Source organism: Mytilus edulis, chromosome 2, assembly GCF_963676685.1.
Source record: "Mytilus edulis chromosome 2, xbMytEdul2.2, whole genome shotgun sequence".
Classification (NCBI taxonomy): Eukaryota; Metazoa; Mollusca; class Bivalvia; order Mytilida; family Mytilidae; genus Mytilus; species Mytilus edulis.
Window position 1 is genome coordinate 14,716,606 of NC_092345.1, and position 13,978 is coordinate 14,730,583.

At 33.1% G+C, this 13,978-nt stretch overlaps 1 protein-coding gene across 1 annotated transcript; it reads right to left on the reverse strand.

Annotated features, from left to right (window-relative positions):
* Positions 1-65: 65 nt before the first annotated feature.
* On the reverse strand, positions 66-13,066 carry LOC139511542 (perlucin-like protein). Its single transcript, XM_071298374.1, has 5 exons — positions 12,929-13,066; positions 11,814-11,908; positions 9,475-9,568; positions 5,266-5,476; positions 66-155 (listed from the first exon to the last, which is right to left on the reverse strand). Exons 1-5 carry the CDS (start codon positions 12,975-12,977, stop codon positions 122-124), a joined length of 483 nt encoding a protein of 160 aa, XP_071154475.1. The 5' UTR covers positions 12,978-13,066; the 3' UTR covers positions 66-121.
* Positions 13,067-13,978: the final 912 nt, after the last annotated feature.

A 13,978-nucleotide genomic window follows, 5' to 3' on the forward strand; every position in this document is an offset into this window, starting at 1 on the left:
GAATGCCACTCGTTGTATGAGCTGATATATGTTTTTTGTTTATCCGAAATACAAGTTTGATAAACTATTTTTCTAACAGAATTTAATATCAAAATGACTGTGTGTTAACATTGATATGTGCTTATCCTAGTATTTCAGAACTATCTCCAGGATATCTACAAAAGAAAAGTATAATATTAAACTAAAATATATGATTGATTGATTGTTAGTTGCGAATATTTATTGGAGAGAACGAATTAGTTTTAAATACAGGTATGTCCTGTAAAGAGTGTCTGTGATGAAGTTCTTGGAAATATGAAATAAATCTTGGAAATATGGTACATTGGATAGGGTAATTTTTTTGCCTAGCAACAGGCCACCTACAAACCACTATATGAGTTGTTTCAATGATTATGAACTTGCAAATAGCATGGCACTCTCTTTACATGAGGAATCATATTTTACTCCGACATTCTGAGAAAGGCTGCCTATTTTACACGTACTTTAGCAAGGGTTGTAGAAGATTTAAGCGACCAAATTTTTATACTTAAGTAACTCTAGGAAACCAACATATATGAAGTAAAGGTATACATTAAAAAGTAAGCTACATGTTCTATCTTTTTCCAAGAATTGTTTTATATTTTGTACTTTCTGTATTGCATAAGCTCCAGTTCGTCAACTAGTGATGAAAGTTTCGCAGTCAACAACAATTGTTGAATAAATATGATATATAACAAGTAACATGTTTGCACTATATCCTATAATCGGATCTAGTTTTTAAAAGCAACCAAATACTTCAAATTGATTATAAGATGTATTTGTCACATTTTTTTGTAATTTTGGGTCCTACATGCTCTTCAACTTTGTACTTGTTTGGCTTAATGTGGGTTTTTTATATGACCGTCACTGATGAGTCTTATGCATACAAAACGCGCGCCTGACATATCAAACTATAATCCTGGTACCTTTAATAGCTATGTATCCTAAATTCGTCGTTTTTTATTCTTAAAAAAAACATGTAAATAACTTCATTATTTGTACCCCAAAATGAAAATAACGTCACGTCACTGGTTTTATTTCCATTGTTTATAACACTTTTAACCAATCAGGATGTTTTGGTGTACACTTTTGAAAATATTACTCAGGATGCATTAGATTCTGAACGACGAATTGAACCTAGTATATCATACCACTAATCAAAGTTTACTTATATGCTTAGTTGACCAGTTTATATACGGACTTCATAAAATCTTAAATATATTGCATCATACTTATCACTCTTGCTGCCGGAGGGACACATTTGTCCACACCGACTGTGCCGGAGGGGCACATATGTCCATGTTTTAATTAATGCAAGTTTCTCCTCATTGCTGTATCTTTTTCACATAAAAAAACTAAATATTTAAGGATGTTTGCTTGTCATTTTTTTGAATTTTTGTCAAAATTCGGAATCCTCTTGTTTTATCCATTTAAATGCCTTATAATTTTTTGCCCATTGAACCCCATTTTTCTTTTTATAAATCTTTTTTACATGTATATATGAAGCCATCATAGAATTTTAATTTTTTTATAAATAGTTTTTGAGAAACTAAACTTGTCAATGATAAAACTATGAAAAGTCAAGAGAGAACATTTTCCCTCCAAAATTTCAATGGCTAATATCTTGAAAACAAGCATATTGACCTACATATTTTTTTTGCTCTTTTAATTCTTTTATTAATCACCTAGCGAACTCCCTTAACATTTTTCTTCAATTGGTCCCATTTTTGCTTCATGTCATATATCGAATGACGTCATTGTTGGACATCTAACGTTACAGACGTCGAGCCGTCGTATTGTCTGGCAAACGAAATACCACCTTGAAAAACAACATGCAGCAAGAGGGTTATCAAAATACTTTAAAACATTTCCTATTCATATGAACTCAAATCGTGAGGTGGTCGACTTATCTTATCAATCATAGTTTATATGAATATAGGAAAAATCAACAAACAAGAATGAAATACGGCTATCAGTGAATGACTATATATATAGACGTCGCGTACGGTGTTGGTGATAATACGGGTTTTGCTTTCCAGTTCGCCTTTATTGCATTTGTTAGAAGTTTCGGAATTGATAACTATATAAATGTATATATCAAAATGTGCGTAATTAAAAGTAGAAATGGAATATGCCTTAAAATCAATACTTTTATTAATTTTGTTACTCGAATGATCCCTAATAACACTGATTTTGAGCGTGTAGACAAGTAACACCGCGACATATGATCAGCGTTGCTTTGAAGTTATTCTTGTCAATTTTTAAACTTATTAAAAAAAAGTTGTACTCCTAGCAAGAGTAGTCTTTGGTGTTTATGGTGTATGTTTTATTTATGACGTCATCGTTAACTGGACGCGTCTGACCAGGACGAAAAGTTCACTTTGTTTTGTGGTCAAGCCGAAAATTGAAAAAAATATGGATAGGGGTGAAGTTAAGAGTGATTTTTAAAGGTAATTCAAATAGATTATTCAGAAAATGATATATCTTTTTATTCCGTATATAATAAGGAAAAAAAAATAAAAAAGTTGTGTTACAACATTTCAAAAGATCGTGGCAAAATTAATGATTTTTTGAAATTTGTGTTTCTGTCACAAAACCCAAATCTTGCATATTTTTTGGAGCTCTTCAAAATTCGAACGAATGCTGCAGATCCAAACCACAATTTACATATCCAACCTTCCTGTGTCAAAATTATACAATAAATATACAACTTTTTATGTCTTCAATTAGTAAGTATTGTTTAAATTATGTCCTAAATTGTTCATTTTATTAAATCCGTTGAAATGTCACACTCGCAGTTTTCTGACGTTTTGGCGTATTTGTAAAGTGTCTTATGAAAAGTAATAGGCAGTTGCTGTCTTTTCTACGATATGAAATTTTATTCAAACGTGAAAACTTTTTTTTTAAATGTATGAAAAAAAATTGTGTCGAAGTTTTAAGAGAAAATATTGAAAAAAAAATAAACGCGATCTTTTTGTTTTTGTCTAGTCAAAATGTCACAAAACGCCGTTTTTTTACATTTTTGTTACAAGTATGATAAGTCGTATTATACAGTTTTGGAGGGGGGGATTTGAAATTATAATAGCACAAAAAATACTATATAACATTAAAATCTACTGTTCAGGGATTTTTTTGAACCCATTTTCGATCACATGTCGGAAGTATTAACGACACAGTCAGCGACTACTTTTGTCTAGTCATAATGTCACACCATGCTTTTTTACTTGTTTTGACGTTACGTTCTGTAAAACTTGACATGTAGTGCCTAACGTCGAAAATTGCGGAAGCCTTTACGTGCCATGCTAATTAACTTTTTCCAATTTGATATAACGAATTATGAATTTGATATAACAGATTATGAATTTGATATAACAAATTATGAATTTGATATAACAAATTATGAATTTGATATAACAAATTATAAATTTGATATAACAGATTATCAATTTGGTATAACAAATTATCAATTTGAGATAACAGATTATCAATTTGATATAACAAATTATCAATTAGAAATAACAAATTGTCAATTTGATTTAACAAATTGTCAATTTGATTTAACAAATTGTCAATTTGATTTAACAAATTGTCAATTTGATTTAACAAATTGTGAATTTCTCTACCAATAGTATGATTTAATTATAATAATGAGATTGGTTGAAACATTGCGTAATCCAAATTGGCGCATTTTTTTGTGTATTGATTCATTGTTTATCTGACGTCCAGCGACAAATATGTCATTGAATGCTTATTCAAAACTTTTTTAACAGGTTTAATGTTTCTGAAATCCTCTCCCTCCCTTTTTATCTATTATTTGAGGTAGTTTGGGGGACTAGTTTGATATGTTCTCTATTCAGTACATGGGACCTGGTGTCTTAAAACGAACGATTAAAATAGAAAAAGGATCAATTTATATTGCACATTTTCAAATCAGAAAGAATGGATAGTGTGTTTCTAGGGACATAGGAACATGAAAGGATAAAAAAAATGCTGGCATGCTTCTTTATCAATTTCGATGGATTAATAAAACATCCTTAAGTTAATCCTTGCATTTTTCTTTATATATTTGTTTCAATATTTATTTTGTTTGCACACTTTTCATTAAAAAACAAAGACCCATAGGCGAGATCTGGAAGAGAAAACCCATGCACAATCAGTACAATACTGTTGATAAAGTTGCAGTAGGAACTGATTTTTCTCTTTATCTTGTCTAGATTGTGGTGCACATTCGCCTATACATTGTATTTTTATATATGTTGTTGTTTGCAATTTGATGTTAGTATCAAGAAAAACGTAAATAGCTGAGTGACAACTATAGAACTACTTTTATTTCCATGATGAACCAAAGTGAACATATATCGTCGCTGGGCTTCTAAAATGTTGTATATGACTTTTTTGGCTAAAAATACTTTTTGACACCAATGGTCTGGGCGGGAGGAAATCTTTGTTATCACAAAATAGCATACAGTTAGACCAATCAAAATGTGTGAAATAAGACATATTACAAAATTGCCAATGTCAGTTGTTTGTAAAGTTTGCTTCCAAAATGTTGTATGAAAACTTGAAAATCGTTGTAGAATGGTTTTGGGAAAAAAATAATTGTACATTTCTTTATTTCTGTAAAAATAATTTAAGTTCTTGGTTAATCCAGAAATGTCAACGTTTTTATTTCACTGCTATTTACAAAAATGTTCAAGTTCACATACGACATTTTGGAAGCATGCATTTTGCCAAAATTTTCAAAGCCTGTTTGTGAAAAAAAAAAATTCTTGAAAAAAATCGTAATTTACAACATTTTAGAAGCCCAGCGACGATATATACATACAACTTTAATATTAAACCAGCATAAATTAATGCTCGTGGTTTTAGTATTATTCAACTAGGAAAGTTTTCGCTAAAATGGGCTATCGAAAATACAGCTGAACGGATTAATCCTGCGCTAAAATGGGCTCTAATGTCTGCGCTAAAATGCCCCCTAGTAGTTTTGCTCCGAGGGGATAGTAATGTAAATGAATATTATTTTTCCGTTTTAATTTAACTGTACTTAAAAAAAAAATATGTGCCGCTTTTGCATTTCGGTTCTATGCGTAGCAAGTCAAGCAAACCGCTCATATAAATTATGCTGTATAATTGAGCTGCACGAAATAAAAAAAAGTACGACGTTATTTATACAATGCATGAAAAACAACGTCAAAATAACGTTACCAAAACTAACACCAACACCGTACGCGACGTCATAATACTTACTCTTTTTCACAAATAAATCTGTTCGTATAAGTACAGCTGACATCATTCCATTTCAGACCTTCTCCAGTATACATGTGTAAGCAGTTCTCTCTGCGAACCCCATTCGGTTCTCCAGGGAACCAGTTTGTATATGTTACGACCTCATCTGTCGATGCCCAGATCCAAGTCCCTTCAATTATATCATCTCGTGCACCCAACCAATAGCTTTGTCCTAGAATAATAATAAGATCAGATAATTGTTATATAAAGATGCATTATTGTACCTTATTTTTTGTATAATATATATTAAGATGTAGAAAAACTGTCCTGTGGATTCTTAATAAAACTGCTGTTCATGTTGGGCATAATTTGATTGTTAAAGAAGATGAGAACAATACAATTTGCCAAAAAAACAAACTAACGTATTTTTCATTTTGAGGTACTTTTGGGGGAAATAGAGGTAGTTTCTTGGATAAAATTGACATGTCTATGTTTTGATAAAGACATACGATTGATTCCTGATAATTAGTTTGCTGCCAGTTTGAAAATAGTTCAAAACCCTAAGTTGAATTCTAACTCAAACCGTTTTGGTTTTGGTACACAGGTTTATATGGTTTGCTCATTGCCTATTGTAGACATGCTTGATCTCAAATCAAACGTTAAGAGTTCAAACAGTTTGAAACCCCAGCTTTATTTTAAAATCAGTTTGTTCTAACAAATATCAGTTTTTCATTTCATTACTTGTCTTCTTTTAATAAGCCAAAATCTAATGAAGTTGTTGATTTTTCATGTTTATACGATTGTGTGACAGACAGAGGGTAACAGGAATAACAATGTCGGCTCATATCCAGTACCAGGCGAATACCCAGTGGATATTAAACAAAAGAAATGGAACTCTTTGTAAATGAAGATAAACAAAATTGCTATATTTGAACTGTTTACACCTGTTTCTATGGGAGTTAAAAGTTTTATAAAGGTGGATAATTCAGGAATGTATTTCTTTCATTTACGTTTTTTAACTCAAATAACAGTATGAAGCTTCTACATATTTGTAATTTTTTAAATTATAGACAAATCTTCATAAAACCGTCGATTGTGGTAAGTGCAAATACAAGTGGATTTTTTGTGTGCATAAACATCAATTCGATCGAAAATAAATCAACAGATAGATAATAGATTGATCAATCTGTTTAAAGCCTCGGTCACACCTTACCGGATAGCTCGAACGGACGCCTAACGAATAACTTTTTTTCAATCCGTTCATGTCCGTTAGACGTCCGTTCTTATCCGTTAGACGTCCGTCCATATCCGTTGCATGTCCGTTAAGCGTACGTTTTATCCGTCGACGTCCGTTCTGTCCGGTGGAAAATTTGAGCATGTTCAAAACTTTGAACGGACGTCCAACGGATAAAATGTCCGTTGAACGTCCGTTAGGCGTCCGTTTTGTACGGTACTCATCCGTTTCGTTTCCGTTTTGTATCCGTTACGTGTCCGTTATACATCCGTTGGAGGTCTGGAAGATAAATTCACCAACGGACTTCTACCGGACGTTTAACGGATAAAACGGATGTTGAACGGATGAGAAACGGACTTCTACCGGACGTATAACGGATAAAACGGATGATGAACGGATCTGAAACGGATAAATGCCAATTGAAAATTTCGCGTCAGAAATGCCAAATATTGGTATGTCAGATTTCTTAATCGATCTTTGAGTATAGGCACGTCAACACAATCAAACAGTTTTTATTCAGGCCAGACACTGCCCTTTGGCGGAATTTTGAAGAACAAACCAAAACCAGTTACACAGAAACATTTTGAATATTTATGCGATTTACATGTATTATTATTGTCGCCTTTGATTTTTCCGTATATCTTGTTCGTCCGTTTTATCCGGTACGCTTCCGTTATGAGTCCGTTTTATGCGGTACTCGTCCGTGGGATGTACGTTCGACATCCGTTCTGTCCGGTACGTGTCCGTTTCTCGTACGTTACATATCCGGTGTGAGTCCGTTATGCTTCCGTTACACGTCCGTTTTATTCGATCAGTACATCAACGGACTCCCAACGGATAACAATTTTGCCAACGGACAACTTTTATTTTCATCCGTTAGGCGTCCGTTCGTGCTATCCGGTAAGGTGTGACCGAGGCTTAAAGCATTCATTTGCATCTCTCCCGTCGGTGACAGTTTTTGTGGGAAAATACCAAAAATGGGCAATAATTTCATCGAAAACAGAAAGTCGAGTGCACATTTGTATATTTGGGCGTGTTTGATGTAACTATTCTGTCTTGAAAACATATAAAGCAAATATAATTGATTCATTTCATCTGGCTTCAGAATCTATCGATTTTGACGAGATTGATTGGTAGCGCGTCATTACCACAAACATTGGCTTCCATAATTTAGCGTAATGCAGGGGCGGATGCAGGAATTTTCGAAAGGGGGGGGGGGGGGGGGGTGCTAACCCAGGGCAAAGGGGGGGGGGGGGTGCAGGGGGGTGCAAAACATATGTCCCGATACAAATGCATTGATCGGCAAAAATAAAGGGGGGGTGCGCACCCCCGGAACCCCCCCCCCCCCCTGGATCCGCCACTGTAATGGGGACGTAATAATTTTGACTAAGTAGAATCCTGACTGGTACGCTATTAAAATTCCTGTTTGTGCAGTCGCATGTCCGTTGTCACCTACCACAAAAATATCAGGCAGTATGTCTGTAAATCGTTTCATATCTATAAGAGTATTTAAGTTGAGAAAGGAAATGGGAAAAGTGTCAAAACGACAACAACCCGACCATAGAGCAGACAACAGCCGAAGGCCTCCAAAGGGTCTTCAATGTAGCGAGAAACCCGCACCCGGAAGCGTCCTTCAGCTGGCCCCTTAAAAATACGTATACTAGTTCAGTGATAATGGACGTCATACTAAACTCCGAATTATACACAAGAAACTAAAATTAAAAATCATACAAGACTAATAAAGGCCAGAGGCTCCTGACTTGGGAGAGGCGCAAAATTGCGGCGGGGTTAAACATGTTCATGAGATCTCAACCCTCCCCCTATACCTTTAGCCAATGTAGAAAATTTAACGCATAACAATACGAACATTAAAAGTCCGAGTCCGATGTCAGAAGATGTAACAAAAGAAAATAAACAAAATTACAATATTACATAAATAACAACAGACTACTAGCAGTTAACTGACATGCCAGCTCCAGACCTCAATTAAAAGAATATGTCTTCATCATATGAATATCAGGCACAATCCCTCCCGTTAGGGGTTTAGTATCGTACTATCATAAAAGATATGAGAAGAACATAACCCGTGCCATGCCAACAACTGTTTGTTTTAAATAAATGTGTTTAGTTCCGATGCAAAGACCCTATAAGTGAAATCAATATTAAAGCCAAAATATGCAATCTTTAATGATCTGACAACAGTATCAGGGGCGGATGCAGGAATTTTCGAAAGGGGGGGTGCTAACCCAGGGCACCCAGGGCAAAGGGGGGGTGCAAAACATATGTCCCGATACAAATGCATTGATCGGCAAAAATAAAGGGGGGGGGGTGCGCACCCCCGGAACCCCCCCCCCCCCCCCTGGATCCGCCACTGAGTATCGTAACTATATCCCTTCTTATAATAAGTCTGTTTAAAGGTTTTGTAAGTTTTGTAAGTTTTTGAGGTGAATACCGACATTTTTGTGCTTGGTAAAGAATATTACCATAAAAGATTGGATGTGAAATACCTGAACGTATAAGATGTCTGCATGTTGAGTTATATTTACGAATTATTTATTTGCAGGACTCAACCGCAAATGCCATATTCATTTATGAACTGTTTCAATATGGATTTTAATCCACATAAAAGGTGTCTAAAAATTGTGTCGCATCAAAGTTAATGGTAAATGTGTAATTCTTCGATTAGTTATTCTGTAAGTATGGTTTCGTCATATAAAAAGTAAGATGTTCTGTGAATACCAATAAGATAACTTAGCATTCCAGGCAATGTTGTTTTAAGTTTAATTTGATTCCAAATTATGAAGAATGCTGTAACTTGTGCTGTAGTTTCTATTATACAATCCTATAGTACACTTTATATATAATAAAAAAAAATATATACATTTTTGGCCTTCGGCTGTTATCTGTTCTTTGTAAGAGTTGTTGTCCTTTTGCCATTCCCCATTTCCATTCTCAATGTCATGTATATTCAAATGGTTACTATAAAATTGACATACCTGGTCCTACAGATATTGACATATTTATCAGATAGTCAGACTGTGCTTTGCTTTGGACTTCAGCCAGACGAGCATTATGTGCACGACAACTGCTCTGTGAAGTAAAAGACTATACTGTGATTAATTATAAAAAATTTAACACATTTCATTCGCAGTGAAAGTCAGTTAATTGTAAAGCCAATTTATGTACATATTAACTTTCATTATTTAATTTCGGGTAAGAATTAACTTCTCTTATTTGATAACAAGGGGCCACATGATATGATTTCTTCTAGTAAAAAATCCCATCAGTCAACAGAAATAAACGGACCAGAAAACGGTCGTTTAAGGAAGCTGGCTTGTCATGCTTTGGATTTTTTGTCAGATTTTCGGAATCCTCTGGTTTTATCTATTTGAATGCATTGACAAAAATTGCCCGGTGACCCCCATTTTCCTTTTTGTAAATCTTTTACATGTATAATGATAAGCCATCTGTTAAAGTCTTATAAAATTTTAATTATGTTTTAACAATTTTTTAGAACTTTCACTTGTCAATGATAAAGCTATGAAAAGTCAAGAGACAATAGCCAAAATTGCAATGGCTAATATCTCGAAAACAAGCACGGTGACCTATATATTTTTTTGCTCTTTGGATTCCTTTATTTATCCCCTATCAATATAAACTAGTATTTTGAAAAGTTAATTATTTTGAAACTGAGAAGCGAACTCCCGTAAGTTTCTCTGTTTAGAGTGATGTCAATTTTATATGATCTTATATTGAAGTTGTTGAATTGTTTACTATATGTTTTCGTTAATAATTAAATTATCGACAAGTTTTTTGTTATTCATATACAGACAATTTGCACTTAAATGAACGGCAGTGACTTATAGTTATCACTGTGACTGATCTTCACTCTTTCTGATAGAAATCGTACAACAACTCGAGTTTGCTTTGAACAGTTTGAATTTATGAGAATTTTTAAATACATGGTTCCTCAATAGAATAAACATAATAGTTATGGAAAAACTGGTCATTATTATGATACATGGACTGCCTGTAGGACAATGGGGTGTTACTAAACGGCGGAAACGGAAAACGGAATGGAAATGGAAACGGAAAAAAATATTCATAGTGGTCGGAATTTCAGGAGGAAAATGGAAAGAACTACGAAATTCAATAACGAGTGAAATAACGAATTCACACAACAATTATGTTGACAATAGGATAGGAGATAGAAATGAAAAAAAAATAGCAAACCGTTTGAGAAATACATAACAGCTAAATAAAAAGGAGAGAACAGTGGCATTGCCCTTGACAGTGATCATGACCTCGCCTACGCCTCTGTCATTATCGCTGTTTAAGTCACTACCACTGTCCTATGGGCAGTCTGTATATCACGATAATGACCAGTTTTTATTGTCTATTATACGAATGCAATCTTTGAACAGAGATTTATGTACAAAATGGAGATGTGATATGATTGTAAATGAGACAACTGGCCACATAGTGATTTCGTAGTGCCTTTCTTTTAGACAATAAATTGCAAATTGCACCTGCTCTTTCCCATAAGATTATTACAATGTAGGACAAATTATATCGAAACTATATAAAAGTTTATCATCTGTAATTCAAAACAATTCACACATTTTATTAAGGGGGTCTTTAAATCGTTATGACAGCTTAGGACATACTAACTTTTGACAACTTGACAAAATCACTTCTTTTCCTAAATATTCGTCTGAAGTCATGTTCCTGCTTATGTTTATGAATAAAACATAAGAGAAATAAATTTAGAGGTAAATGGAAAAAACGCAAGTTATGGACAATGAAGTATATCTGTAAGACAACGGACAATCAAAGGACCAAGACCCATCAAAGAAAGAACATGAATGTTTGCATCATATTTAATTTAGTTCACTTTTTTTCCTTCTTTTTTAAAAGAATTTTTAAAATGATTACAAGAATTAACCTTATTAATGTGACAGTAAAAAATACCACATCATCCATCCCCAACTCCAACGGTTAGAAGGGCGTTCAAACAAAGACTAGCAGTAACGAAAAACTCAGGATCCAGTACATTTAAGGGGGGAGTACCACTTTGAATTCATGAGATTTAGCTCGTTTAATTTTATAATAATGTTATTTTGAATGACTTAATATTTTGTTTGACCTCTTGAGAAAACTATAAAAATTTGTAAAACAATTCATAGGATTTTTCTTTTTTTAATTATAGGAGTTTAATTTGACTAACATTGATTTCTTTACTAATAGTACAATTTAAGATTAAAACGTTAAGCCGTTTTTAAAAGAGTTCAACTCAAGTTGTTCTGTACCCCTTAAAGTTAACAAAAATATCTACCTCAGCATCTAACCAATTAAAAGCTTCAGTACTAAAGAAAAAACAAGAGGATCCATAATGATGCCAGCCTAATGGGCATTCGGTGTTGACTATATCTAAAAATAAAAAGAGAGAAAACAAATTATGTGCAAGTAACATTGAGTTTTCTGTTTTGATATACAAATATCAAAATTAAAGACAACACTTAAACTTGTAATTTTAGGCATTATGTTTATGTTAGTTAGAGAAGGTGTTAAATCAATTTTTGATGTAAACATTTTTTTATTATGAATAATACAAGTTAGTATATTTTATAAACACATTCACAATAAGGATTCAGAAACATACACAAAGTGCTTATATTAATCTGTCTCCTAAATCAACTTTTCGACTGAAGTTTTCAAGAAACTGTTTATAAGTTCTTTTCGTATGATTGTAGAGTTTGCCTCTTTTGCAAAGGTTTGACAACATGAAAACTGAGAGAAACGTTAAAAGTCCAAAGTCCAAAAATAGGTCTACAATTAGTTATATGTTTCTTGTCGCTGTCATTGCCTTTCTTTATTCAGGATTTGATTACTTATCTTATCATTCTTTAAAACAAAACTGGAATATTGCATGATACAAAAAAAAAACGAACTCTGAGGAAAATTCGAAACGGAAATCTCTTAATCAAATTGGGAAATCAAGAGCTAAAACACATCAAACGAATGGGTAACAACTGTCATATTCCTGACTTGGTACAGACATTGTCTTATGTAGACAAAGGTGGATTAAACCTGGTTTTATAGCTAGCTAAACCTCTGACTTGTATGACAGTCGCATCAAACTCCATTATATTGACAACGATATGTGAACAAAACAAACAGACATAATAGGTAAAAATGTCAAAACTAGGGTTTCAGCAGTCAACATTGTGCTATAATCTTAATCACTATTATATAAACAAACAAATATGTAACAAACAAGTTCATAAAGACATATAGACAAAGCACATTAGCAATTTGAAACATGAAGGACAAGAACACAAAATAATAGTACGATAACATAATGACGGGATGTATAAGTACAGAGCCACGTCATATCAACACATGTATGAATGAAACACAAAAAAGGCAAGTTTAAGTAGGAATCCTTACCTGAATACGTCAGAAATAGAACTACGGAAGACAAAAACAATGTTAACATGTCTCGTATTGTAGATCAAATTTCTTATCTTTAAATTATGAGTGATAGAACATGTATGTGCAATATTCTACAAAGGAATACTAAAAAGATAAGCCAATTTATTATGTCGCGAATTATAAGTGTAGACATTGCATCGAACAAGAGATTATTTCGAATTGCTAAAAGCGACATCAAGAACGATGGTGCATATGAATAATTAACAAAAAGTGCCTTGATATTTTTTAAGGTGAATAGGTTTTAAAACTATAGTCATTAATAAGAGCAAAAGTATAGCACTTGAATTATAAACTATAGAGCAAATGAAACAAGTGTATAAACCAGGAAATGAACTGAAACAAAACATTTTTTTTTTTTGCATGAAGTAGAGATTTGTTTTGTATGAACGGATAATTCACAAATTCCATTATTTCATTATAAGGAAATGGAGGTGCGATAAAAATAAATTAAATATTTGATCCTTAAATTTAGTGCAAAGAAAAAGTATGAGAATGTTATTTTTTTTAACCCTCTCCCGTAAATTTGAAAATATTTTTTCATTATAAATGTTCCAAACAGACCTTAGATACTAAATTTATTAGATATTTAACTTTAAATCGTCATTATCTCAAACGGTTTAAACTCATCTTTATATCGCATTTTAGATACAAAACTCTTGCACTTACTGCTAAACTGACTGAATATATTTTGAGTAAAATGACAATATTAGGTCAAGTAAGGTAATTTTGAAATGAGCGTCTTTATCATAGCGATATTACATTATGACCTTTCTATATAAAAGTGTGAAGAATTAATTTATAGCAGTCTTTCCCTAAATTTAGTAATACAATTAATTTGTACTTTTTACTTAGTATTAGTGAGAACTTTTACTACTTTTGCAATTTGAGGGACCAAATAATGGCTGATTTCATGCATCCTCTAAACTTTTCGTTTCTCGTTTTTAGCTCACCTGGCCCAAAGGGCCAAGTGAGCTTTTCTCATCACTTTGCGTCCGGCATCCGTCG

What these genes read in the sequence shown, in the direction of transcription:
- LOC139511542 (XM_071298374.1), bottom strand. Translation starts at nt 12,977, where the DNA reads ATGTTAACATTGTTTTTGTCTTCCGTAGTTCTATTTCTGACGTATTCA. An exon ending in TCTATTTCTGACGTATTCAG is followed by an intron (nt 11,909 to 12,928) that starts GTAAGGATTCCT and finishes TTTTATTTTTAG; the next exon opens with ATATAGTCAACACCGAATGC. An exon ending in AGATTTATTTGTGAAAAAGA is followed by an intron (nt 156 to 5,265) that starts GTAAGTATTATG and finishes TTTCTTTTGTAG; the next exon opens with ATATCCTGGAGATAGTTCTG.